Genomic DNA, 12945 nt, shown 5'->3' on the forward strand with positions numbered 1-12945 from the left:
ACCATGACTGATCCTGCTGCCCCAGGCCAACACCAGGGACAGGCCAGCAGTTGGGCATACCTCCCACCCCTGCCAGTTCTGGGGAGAAGCTGGCGGGCAGGCCTCATGGCCACCACCATGCTGGGCTGGCCCCAGGAAGAAGATGCCAGCCACCCCCATTCCCTGCTCTGAGCACCCTACCCATGCTCTGACTCCTGCACTCCTATCCCCTGCCCTGAGTCCCTCCTCACCCCCAACCCTGAGTCCTGCAACCTTCCCATACCCCCCCAGCCTCCTTCACTTAGACCCTCCTCAACCCCTAACACTGATTCTGGCACCCCCACACTCCCAGTCTCCTTCCCTGACCTGCCACAGCCCCATTTCCCTGTCCTGGAGAATCTGAGCAACAGCTGGTAAGTCTTCTAGTGGATTAATTTTGACAGTCCCATCCTGGTTAATACAAATCACTGGACTTATCCCCCAGGAATATCTCTTTTCTATTTTGAGCTGGGTTCTAGTCTGAGTTCCACAACATCCCCTGGAAGTGAGTTCCACAGATTAACTATATGTCCAAAAGTGCTAGGACAAGGCACGTCACAGCAGGCAGATGCTATTCCTGGCTACCAATGATGACAAGGGTATATGATTAGCAAGGCAGAGTGTCGGGAAAGGCTCCGTTCCCTGAGGAAAAGTCATTGGTGAGTGGGCTTTCATGCACATTTGGATCCTGGTTCTTGAGGACCCAGTAGGCTCCACAAAAACCTGCTTCCAATGATTTGATCTTTGGGAGAAGAGGAAAACCGTCTTCATTAGCCAGGGCAGAAACTATTGAGAAGGCGAGCTTTGTGATCTGAGGTTCTACTTTTGGCTTGTAACTTCTCACTTTTGCTGCTTATGGAAATCCTTGTGCTTTGGTCTTGTAAGAAGGGCTCCTGGGTGGTGTGCAGGACATGGAAATTTTAAGAGCAAACTGGTAAACTGAGGCACACTAGACCTTTGAGAAGGAGGAGACGTGGAATTTCTGAATGTTGTCAGCATGCACAGACTAGATGGATTCCTCGTTATTTCCGCAGACACAGGTTAACACGGTTACCCCTCTGAAATTCAAGTCAGTGACTGGCTGCCGGACGATGTTCTGTGGGAGACCTCCTAGCCTTGGGGCTGCTCAGTTGAACTCTAATGAATGTTTTCTCAGTCACAGTCTCCTGGGTTCTAATTAAGGCCGGCTCTGCTGCCCCTGGGGGCTGCTTTCTGGGGTTCATCTTTGCACAGAAGCGGCCATTCCTCCTCAGATGCTGGGGGAAGGTGAACATCTTGTGTCCATCTCCAAACTGAGGCTGGGTAACAGGGTGCGTGTTGAGTAAACAGCAGAGGAGCAGCTGGAAAAGCAATGCCAACTGGATGGGAGGACGGGTGGGGAAGCTGGTAGAAAAGGCCTGGGAAAATGGGGGAGCATGGTAGTATGGAGAAAACCCGACATTCTCTGCAGCCGACTGTTCCTCTACCACCCAAGGTCTGGCTCTCATGAGAAAGACGTTCCCCACCTACAATCACATCTGACAGTCCCTGACTCACGTCCGCCCACGCCATCTCCAGCATCATGTGTTGTCCTATCTAGCCAGGTGCTTTGATGGTGCCGGGGTCCCCGCTCAGCATGGTGAACAGAGCACTGTCTCCACGCTGTTTCATCCCCATGTGCACAGGATCAGGGCTCTTCGGACATTTGGGGCTTTGTCCATCTCATCATTTTCTGCAAGAGCATCTATGGCCAGCAGAGACCACATCTTCAATTCCCAGGAGAGACCTCATCTGAAGCTATGGGATCAAAATGAGAGCTCAGAGTGGGGACATGTTTCATGCCCAACCCACTGAAAAGGTCAGTGAAAAACGGAGCCTTTTCCTCAAATGTTTCCCAGGCTTTTGTGGTCAGAAGGGCTCATTTCCCTCAATACCCTCCAGCAACCGTAGTCGATGCATTGAATACTCTTTGGAGCCTTTGGATTCATTGCAAAAGTTCTGTATGGTCATGTCCTTATTGAGGGACCCATCTGGTGGGCAATTTCTGACTTTTCCAGATGGGGATTTTCCAAGGGAAAAGTTGGGTTCGAGTAAGGAAACTCAGAGCCCTTAGCTGGCCATTGGCGATTTCTCATGAATGATGGTACTTGTGTGTGGATGACAAGGAAGTTTTCTAAAGGGCTAGGCAGGAGGAGACACCCTCCAGCTGTAAGCAGAAGCCAGACAATCAGCCTGGGGATAAAGACATACATTTATAACCCTGAATGTAATTAACAAACAGGCAAAATGGGTGCGGTAGATCACACCTGATGATTTTTCAGACGAGAGAGGAGGCACGTCTTAAAGAGCCATGCTAGAAAGGAAAGGAGGGACAAGCTCTAGACTTGACTCTCAGCCTTTCCAGGTGAGCACCTCCTTCAGAAGGGCCATTTGTCTTGCCTCTGCCTTAAGTTTCACCTCATTTAAATTCTTCTTGCATATGAAACTAGATGTACAAAATACAAACGTAGCCACATATATCTGTACTGAAAAATTGCGGAAGTTCTCATTTTTCCCAGATAATTATAAAATCAATGAGGTGGAATAAAAGCATCACGCTTGCATTTGAGAGCCTCGTGCGTAGAGCAGCATAAACAAGATGCTTTAAGAAATGTTAGTTTTCACTGATTTCTCTAGGGCTTTTCATGGAGCCTGTTGTAAAACCAGGTCGGTATCTAGATGGGTTGATGTGCCTCCAGAGGGGCACAACTTCCTGGAATAAGGGCTAGAGTCTATGAATCTATGAGAGAAGATTTCAAAAGACGAGATGGAAAAATGCACTGGACAAGAACAAAAGCGGCAAGGAGTCCTGTGGCACCTTATAGACTAACTGAAGTGTCGGAGCATAAGCTTTCGTGGGCAAAGACCCACTTCGTCAGATGCACATGCACTAACTTCAGTTAGTCTAAAAGGTGCCACAGGACTCCTCGCCACTTTTGCAGATTCAGACTAACACAGCTTCCCCTCTGATACTGGACAAGAACAGACTCACAACCCAGGAGTATCATGGGGTATCTCTATGGGAATGAAGGCAAATTCTGGTTATGCAAAGCAAAGAAAGTCCCCAGCCTTCTGAAGTGTGCCCTGCTTATAGATCTGTCGTTGTCGTCTGTAATGAACTTCATAAATCTGAAGGACAGACTCTGAGCAAAGCCCTAGGGAGATCTCTGGGAAGCTTTGTAGCGTGCGTTCTTTGCTTTAAGATATTTTTCCTGATTTCATCTTACAATGAGAATCACAGAAATGTAGGACTGGAAGGGCACTCGATCTATCCAGTCTGCTGAGGCAGAGCTAAATATTATCTAAGAACATAAGAACGGCCGTACTGGGTCAGACCAAAGGTCCATCTAGCCCAGTATCCTGTCTACCGACAGTGGCCAGCACCAGGTGCCCCAGAGAGGGTGGACCGAAGACAATGATCAAGCGATTTGTCTCCTGCCATCCCTCTCCAGCCTCTGACAAACAGAGGCCAAGGACACCATTTTATCCCCTGGCTAATAGCCTTTTATGGACCTAAACTCCATGAATTTATCCAGCTTCTCTTTAAACTCTATTATAGTCCTAGCCTTCACAGCCTCCTCTGGCAAGGAGTTCCACAGGTTGACTACACGCTGTGTGAAGAAGAACTTTCTTTTATTAGTTTTAAACCTGCTACCCATTAATTTTATTTGGTGTCCTCTAGTTCTTCTATTATGAGAACTAATAAATAACTTTTCTTTATCAGCCCTCTCCACACCACTCATGATTTTATAGACCTCTATCATATCCCCCCTCAGTCTCCTCTTTTCTAAACTGAAAAGTCCCAGTCGCTTTAACCTCTCCTCATATGGGACCCGTTCCAAACCCCTAATCATTTTAGTTGCCCTTTTCTGAACCCTTTCCAAGGCCAAAATATCTTTTTTGAGGTGAGGAGACCACATCTGTACACAGTATTCCAGATGTGGGCGTACCATAGTTTTATACAGGGGCAGTAAGATATTCTGGGTCTTATTTTCTATCCCTTTCTTAATAATTCCTAGCATCCTATTTGCCTTTTTGACCGCCGCTGCACACTGCATGGAAGTTTTCAGAGAACTGTCCACGATAACTCCAAGATCTCTTTCCTGATTTGTCGTAGCCAAATTAGCCCCCATCATACTGTACGTAAAGTTGGGGTTATTTTTCCCGATGTGCATTACTTTACACTTATCCACATTAAATTTCATTTGCCGTTTTGTTGCCCAATCACTCAGTTTGGTGAGATCTTCTTGGAGTCCCTCACAGTCTGCTTCTGTCTTGACTATCCTAAACAGTTTGGTATCATCTGCAAACTTTACTACCTCACTGCTTACCCCTTTCTCAAGATCATTTATGAATAAGTTGAAAGGGATTGGTCCCAGGACTGACCCTTGGGGTACACGACTAGTTTCCCCTCTCCAATCTTAAAATTTACCATTTATTCCTACCCGGCTTTTCCCCAAGCCGGAAAAAAAGCGGCGGCCATGTTTATTTAAATCCCGCGGGGGATATTTAAATCCCCCGTGAATTTCCCTATTCCAAAGTTAGAAATTAGCATGCCTCTTCCGAAGAAGGGGCCAGTGTAGACGTAGCCTAGCAGTTTTAAAGGCAAAACTGGGGATATTTCCCATGTTGTTGAAAAAATAAACACTTTTCTACCTGGAGACAGAGATGGAGGAATCCATCTGTTGGGAAATTTCTGACTTTTCCAGGTGGGAATTTTCCAAAGGAAGGATTGGGTATGAGAAGTCAAACTCAGAGCCCTTAGCTGGACATTGGCAGTTTCTCATAAATGATGATGCTTGTGTGTGAATTGAAAGGGAAGGTCTGGTGGTGGACCAGAAGGGGTAAGAATAAACCAATGAGAATCCATCCCCAGTCCAGGTCAGTACCACATGCTGGGGAGGCAGGTATAAGAACCTGATGGCACAGGGCCATCTGCCCCTAGAAATATTCCTTCCTGACTCTCAGAGCAAGAGATTTCATACAACCCTGAAGCTGAATATCCCTTCCACAGTGTTTAGTAAATCTGAGTGGGTCTAACTCTAAATCTTCCTTTTACCTATGGAAATGTCCAGTCTCTCTTTGGACCTTACTAGGTTTTAGCCTCATTGCCATCCTGTGGCAATGAGTTCCACAGTCACTGAGTGTGTGAGTCTCTATTTGAATATCTCACTGTTGTTTCATGGGCTGCCTCCCTGTTGCTGTGCTAAGTGACAGAGAGGACAGAACCCCCTTCTTTAACCAACCCTAATCTTTCCTTTCTTTACAGGAGAGTTGAATGTGTTTTCAAACTGGTACTGAGTCCCCTCTTCACCAGCTCGACAATGAACTAAGCACACTGAGGCCCTCTGAGGTAGGTTTTCCAGATACATTGTGTAGCCGCGGTGCCTGCCATGAGATATGCAGCGATTGCCACACTGTGACTCTCAGGATCTTTACTCTGAGAAAAGAACAATCTGCACATTTGTTTCGAGCTGCTGTAACAAGGATGGGACTCGATTGTTCTCTGGGTCCATCTGCAGCAAGGGAAGGTTAGGTCAGAGGTTAGGAAAAGCTTTCTAATTCTGATGCTAGTTGAACTTCAAAGCCAGGTTCCAATGGAGGTTGTGGGATGTCTAGTGAGTGGAGGTTTCTAAGGAGAAGCTGGACAAACAGCTGTTGAGGATGGTCCTGCCACCGTGCCATCGGTGGGAGTGGATAATGTCTCAAGGACTATAGTGAGTTCCACCACAGACCTGCCCCATTCAGGTTGCTTCCTGTCTCATACGATTTGGAAACTCCTTCTGAATGAGTGGCGTGGAGGGTTCCTAAGTTCAGGGCGAACATTTTTTAAGGTATAAAGCAGAACTAATATATTGTCTTATAGCCTGGAATGCCAACATTGTAAGAGACAGTAATGCAGCCTAAGTGCATTCCTCCAAGATTTATCCCTGTTTTGAAGAAAACTGCCTTACAGGTGAGCTGCTCTGGCCTCCAGCTATGAGTTTGCTAGTTCTTCATTTTGCCTGCAGTCCTGACAATAATGGATGCTTGGCTTACGTGTAGAGTGTTAATACGGTAGAAGGATTACTCAGAGCAGGTTTGGGCAGAAGCTAGACAAATACAGAGGAGACAGAAGGCGTACATTTTTACCAGTGAGGGCCAATAAACACTACCAGAAATGAGTGAGGGTTGGAAGGAGTCTCTAACGTGGGACAGATTTAAATCAATATCCACAGAACACTGGCATAATCCATTAGTATGTTACGTCACTGCCGACACTTTTCTCCTCCCCACTTAGGTGCTGCTGCAGCCTCTCACTATGGATGAGGTCAACTGGACGTCCATCTCTGAGTTCGTGTTCTCGGATGTGTCCGACCAGCAGGACCTGCAGCTGCTGATCTTTGCAGGGTTGTTGGCCACGTATCTGGTGAATATTGTTGGGAACTCCATGCTGCTGGTGCTGATGTGGGCCAACCCCCAGCTCCGCACCCCCATGTATTTCCTCCTCAGCCAACTGGCCATGGTGGACATGGGCACGGTATCTGCCATCCTGCCCCAGGCCCTGGTGCACATGCTGACTCAGCACCGGGCCATCTCTTTCACCAGCTGCATGGTTCAGCTCTTCATCTGGCTGTCTATGGGAAACATGGGGAGCTACCTGCTGGCTGCCATGGCCTACGACCGCTATGTGGCTGTATGCAACCCGCTGCGCTATGCCACTGTGGTGACTTGGTCCCTGTGCCTCAAGATGGTGGCTGGCTCCTGGGTTGTGGTGCTTCTTCATGCTCTGCTGGACACCGTGATGGCTGCCCGGCTGCGCTACTGTGGTAACCGCCTGCAGCTTTTCTTCTGTGACCTGCCGCCCCTCCTGCTCCTCTCCTGCGCCCGGCCCATCACTATCGAGCTGGTGATCTTCACCGAAGGCGTCCTGGTGATGCTGACCCCTTTTGCCTTCATCGTGGCCTCCTACATCCGCATCGGGGTCGCTGTGGCCCGCCTGCGCTCTGCCCAAGGCCTTCGCAAGGCCCTTGTTACCTGCGGCTCCCACCTGACTGTGGTGATACTTTTCTATTCCACTGCGACTTCCCCTTACATCTACCCAGACTCCAGTGACACCAAGGAGAAGGACCGGGTGGCGGCCGTCTTCTACACCGCTGTGGCGCCTGCCCTGAATCCCCTCATCTACAGCCTGAGGAACAAGGATGTTGCTGCGGCCCTGAGGAGAACAGGGAGGAAGATCCTGGCTTGGGGTCAATGATACCAGCCTGTGGCTCCACAGCTGCACAGACAACATTCCACGAATTGCTCCTTTGGGCATGGACTTTCCACCCAAGAGGTGCCTGGGGAGCCTTCCCACTTAGCTCTTCCAGGACACCTGGGTTCTTTTCTCCTCAGAGATGAGTCTGGTGGAACTAACACATGTGCAGAGCAGCACGGATACCCACAACTACACACACCTGAGCCTTTTCTTATGAAAGGGGGTCAATTAAAACATGTTTTCAAGGGCATGGCCATGCCTGATCAGCCCCAAGGCCTATTGCAGTAATTTACATAGACTCTCTGGGTGTAAAGAGTCAAAGGTGCTGATAAAAGAACAGTCAGACTGGGTCAGGCCTAAGGTTCACCTAGCTCAGCATCCTGTCCGCCAAGAGTGGCTAGTACCAAGTTCTTCAGAGGGAATGAACAGAACAGGTATGCATCCCCTGCTATCCATTCCCAGCTTCTTGTCCATCCTAGCTAACGGTCATTGAGAGACCTGTCCTCCAGGAACTTATCTAATTCTTGTTTTTATCCTTTTATAATCTTGGCCTTCACAACATGCTCCAGCAAGGAGTTCCAGAGGTTGGCTGTGAGCTGTCTGGAAAAAAATACTTCATTTTAGACCTACTACCTGTTAACTTCATTTTGTGACTCCAGATCATGTTGTGAGAAATAAAGAAACCTTCCTTATTGACTTCCTCCACACTAGTCATGTTTTGATGAGCTTCTCTCTTATCTCCCCTTTTCCAAGCAGAAAAGTCCTAGTCTTCACATCATATGGAAGCTGTTCCATAGCTCTAGTCATTTTTGTTGCCATTTTCTTTACCTTTAACAATTTCAGTATTTCATCCTTGGGATGGGGTGACCACACCTGCACACCATATTCACAATGTCTGACTTCCAGGGCCTTTCCCCCAAATAATTGACAGAGCAGATTTTATAGGAAAACCTCTCAGTGTGTCTTTAAAAAGGCCCAGGATGTAGCTTCCCTGCCCATTTGGGTGACTGTTTGGTAGTTAATTTGCCATGGGGGTGGGGAGAGGATAATTAAAAGTTTCCACCGTGAGTCCCAGCCCGAATGTTTGTCCCACTTTAACACCCCTTCCCCGTCTGTCCAAGGAGGTATGGTAAGTGTCCCTGCTCCGCCATATGAGGGACAATGCTAGGCCGGAGTTGGACTCGGTTGTAATATTTTGTAAGAAGGTTTTGCGTCCTTCAATTTGCCCCATGGGCTGCACTATCACTGGGGGGTAGAAGAAAGGATGGTAGAATCAGAAATCCAGAGATGGAGGTAGGAAAAGCCCCGGTCTCACAGTCCGGGTCAATGACTCCCCCACAGTCAATCTCTGTGCACGGGAGTTTGGAGGGTCTTAACGATGCCAGGCTCCAAGCTGGATTTTTTTTCACTGAGCTCAGTGTTCACACTGGGTTGGGGAGGTGAATCTAGGAATGGATTCCCTAGCATGGGACAAACATCCTGTTAATTACCCCAAACTCCTACTGCAACCCTCCAGCTGCTCCTCCTCCACCCCCAGCTCCTCTCCCCAAGAGCCCTGGTTGCTAACACTACCCAGAGGGGCATGGAACCATTGCAAGTAATTAATACACTGTGGATGGATCAAAGAGGGGAGCAGGGGTGTATCCCAGAGGATGGCCATGCTGCCTTCCCATCTCTGTCTGCTCCCACCAGACCTATGCCCAGTGCATTAGCTTCCCCCTGCTCTCCTAGGACAACATGCCTTGGCCAAAAGTCCTTGGAAGAAGTCAAGCTGACCTCAAAGATGGGCCCGTTCCTCACAGACCTGACAAACTCATTGCACAGCATCTGACAGGCTGTTCCTGTGAGGACCTGTGAGTGTGTGACCAAGTGAGGTCTTTCATAATGGGTTTTGTGCAGCGCCCACATATGCCTCAGTTTCCCCCTTTTCTCTTGTGCTACCCAGTGTGTGTGTGAGGCAGGACTGAGTTTGCTCTCGGGACAGGCAGTGAGCCAGCAGGGTGCACTCGTGTTTCCAGGCTGTGGGGGGTGGAACGAGCCATGACAAGGTCTGTCTACATGGCAGGGTTAATAGAAGTGGAGTGAGCAGATGCTGGATTTGTTACTCCAGGGCTAGAGTGTCTGTACTCACTGGTAAGCCCAGGAATTGTGAGACACCAGATCCCAATCGGCAGCGCCAGCATCGATGCTGCATTACACCCACCCGCATCCAACTATCAATAATGCAGGTTTCCATCCCCCTCCCAGAACGGACCCTCTTCCAGACTCCATGGGCCCCGGGACAAAGGGATTCGAGGTCTTGGGATGCTTTTGAGGGACTCCCCAGTGGGGCCATGTCTACATGGCCAAGCAATGGGGTTGGAGTCCTGGCTCCTGACTTGACTCACTGCACCCATGGGGCCTGTGACCGTGGGTTCATAGACAGCGGTGTCCCCTCAGCTGTCCTGCTGATGGTGCCTTTCACACCGCTCTGCTGTGCCAGCCACGGTGCCTGGTCTGCTCACATGCAGCCACAAGTGTGTAAATCCTTCCCCCCTCCCTCCGCTACAGTACTCCAGCCACCCAGGAATGACACTCCAGAGGAATGACACTGGGAAATGTCCATTACACCAGCACTGTGTCTTTTATATTAGAGCGCACTCCCGGCCCACACTGGCTCACCAAAAGCCCATCATGCCATTAAGAGAAGACAAGCAGCACAAGGAGTATCCCAAACCCTTCCATCCATCCAGACACTCGCCGGTCTAGTTAAGACAAACGCAGTTTATCAACTCCCGGCTGATAGATTTTTCAGGAGACTACAAGTAAGGAGACATAAATGTCAGAGTTGGTTACAAAAAAATAAAAAGTACAAAACACAAACCGATCGTTAACTTAACAAATGACAGAAGATTGAAGCAAAAGGGTCTCTCTCAGTTCATGGTGTTTTCTAGGCTTACTGGCGGGATCTGTTAGCCAGGATCTCTCTCCAATCCAATCCAATGTCTTCCAAGATGATACCATGGGCAGAGATGAAGGGAGAGAGAATTTGTGGCCCCTGTTCCCCACTTGTCTCCTTTTCCTCCTTAAGAATCATTGGCAACCGATCATAAGCAGAATCTCTGGGACAGGAACTTCCAGCTGTCTCACTCATAGGGTATGTCTACACTACCCTCCTAATTCAAACTAGGAGGGTAATGTAGGCATACCGCACTTGCAAATGAAGCCCGGGATTTGAATTTCCCGGGCTTCATTTGCATAAGCCGGGCGCCACCATTTTTAAATCCCGGCTAGTTCGAACCCCGTGCCGTGCGGCTACACGTGGCACGGAGTAGCTAGTTCGGATTAGGCTTCCTGTAGTGTAGACATACCCATGGATATCATCCTGAAAAATGGCCACTTCATAACGTGATGGCCTATTTGATTATGCTAACACCTGGCCAAGGCATCAGTTTCCTTTTGTCTCTAAGGAAGCTCTTTGTGGCTAGGTCTACACTACACCTTTTCCCACTTTTTTTCAGAAGAGGCTTTTCCTAAATGTGGCCTGTCTACACTGGGCCAAATTTCAGAAAATCACCCTCTTTCAGAACATCCCTTCTTCCTCATAGAACAAGGAAGACAGGGCTTCTGAGAGAGCATGTTTGCTCTTCTGCAAAAAAAAAACCTGAAGAGCAAATGTGTTCCCTGGATGTGGCAGAGTCTTTCTTTCTGGGATACTGGAGGTATTCTGGAAAACCCCCACAGTCTAGATATACCCGGAGTTGGATTAGCTAAATACAAAACATGACTCAGCAAGGTCATATAGTAGTATCATTTACCTTTACGTACAATGTTGTTATATATAGTTTACCATGACACTAATGTTCAGCAGATAATGAGTTTTCAAAGGCTTTGTACAAAAGGTGTCATAATCTTGAGAAAAAGATTATGAACATCACAGTGCAGTTTGTCATACTGCAAATTATTTGTTTGTGGACCGAAGGGGGTTAGGCAGAGGATGTGACTTTGATCCCTGGCCTTTCCCTGCAGTGTAGATGTTCCATAAGGAACTGATTGAAACCAACACAGACCAAGTCAGTACCTAGCTCAGTAGTTTCAGACTTGTGGTTGGCAGACTCCTGGTAGTCTGCAGAGTAGACCAAAGATTTTCAAAGGGGTGTAGACATCCATTCAAAAATTGAAGGGGATCAGCAACGGTTGAAAACCAATGGCCTATACAGTGACTCCAGGTCCAACAACTCATGGATTGACATGTTTATTGGACAGGATCTCAGGCAAGACCTGAAAAGGGAGTTTCACAGTGGCTTGGCTGGGATCCAGGCTACGGATGTGAAGGACTAGTCAACTAATCACTTCCTCCCCACTTGCTGCTTTTATCAGAAAGAGGTGGGGGGAGGAGAGGGTACTTCAAAGTAGCAGCACCACGTGGAGCCTGGGGCCAGAATCTGGGCTCCATGAAGTGCTGCTGCTTTGAAATGCCACGTGCAGCACACGGTCAGCTGGGGTGTCCCCAGGCTGCATGCAGCTTTTTAAAGTGGCAGCTCGGAAATAGTGACCATAATGTAATAAAATTTAACATCCCTGTGGTGGGAAAAACACCTTAGCAGCACAACACTGTGGCATTTAATTTCTGAAAGGGGAATTACACAAAAATGAAGAAGGTAGTTAAACATAAATTAAAAGGTACAGTGACAAAAGTAAAATCTCTGCAAGCTGCATGGAAACTTTTCAAAGACACTATAATAGAGGCCCAACTTAAAGGTGTACCCTAAATTAAAACACACAGTAAGAGAACCAAAAAAGTGCCACTGTGGCTTAAGAACCACGTAAAAGAAGCAGTGAGAGATAAAATGGCATCTTATTAAAAGTGGAAGTCAAATCCCAGTGAAAACATCCACTCAGGGTACCTCTAAACTACATGCCTCCGTCGACGGAGGCAATGTAGATTAGCCAGATCGGCAGAGGGAAATGAAGCCGCGATTAAAATAATCGCGGCTTCATTAAATTTAAAGGCTGCCCCGCTCTGCCGATCAGCTGTTTGTCAGCAGATCGGGGCAGTCTGGACGCGCCGCGCCGCACCGACAAAGAAGCCTTTCTTGATCGGCACAGGTAAACCTGGTTTCACGAGGCATACCTGTGCCGATCAAGAAAGGCTTCTTTGTCGGCGCGGCGCGGCGCGGCCAGACTGCCCCGATCTGCCAACAAACAGCTGATCGGCAGAGCGGGGCAGCCATTTAAATTTAAATGAAGCCGCGATTATTTTAATCGCGGCTTCATTTCCCTCTGCCGATCTGGCTAATCTACATGCCTCCGTCAACGGAGGCATGTAATTTAGACACACCCTCAGTGTGCAGCGGCAGTCAGAAAAGCAAATAGATTCTTAGGAATCATTAAAAAAGGGATAGAGAATAAGACAGAAAATATCTTATTGCCTCTATATAAAACCATGGTACACACATGTGTTGAATACTGCGTACAGATGTGGTTGCCACATCTCAAAAAAGATATATTGGCATTGGAAAAGGTCCAGAAAAAAAGCAACATTCTAGGGGTTCAGAATGGGTCCCATATGAAGAAAGATTAAAAAGACTTGGACTTTTCAGCTTAGAAGGGGGTATGATTGAAATCTATAAAATCATGACTGGTGTGGAAAAAGTGAATAAGGAAAGTTATTTACCTATTCTCACAAT

At 47.9% G+C, this 12945-nt stretch overlaps 1 protein-coding gene across 1 annotated transcript; it reads left to right on the plus strand.

The window, feature by feature from the left end:
* The first annotated feature begins 6337 nt into the window (after positions 1-6337).
* LOC102463143 (olfactory receptor 2D2-like) lies at positions 6338-7276 on the plus strand. Its single transcript, XM_006117275.2, has one exon. It carries the CDS (start codon positions 6338-6340, stop codon positions 7274-7276), a length of 939 nt encoding a protein of 312 aa, XP_006117337.2.
* The last annotated feature ends 5669 nt before the right edge of the window (positions 7277-12945 follow it).

This window comes from Pelodiscus sinensis, unplaced genomic scaffold (assembly GCF_049634645.1).
Source record: "Pelodiscus sinensis isolate JC-2024 unplaced genomic scaffold, ASM4963464v1 ctg34, whole genome shotgun sequence".
Taxonomy (NCBI): Eukaryota; Metazoa; Chordata; order Testudines; family Trionychidae; genus Pelodiscus; species Pelodiscus sinensis.

Bases quoted from the DNA above. Each gene is read 5' to 3' on its own strand.
- LOC102463143 (XM_006117275.2), top strand. From the start codon at position 6,338: ATGGATGAGGTCAACTGGACGTCCATCTCTGAGTTCGTGTTCTCGGAT.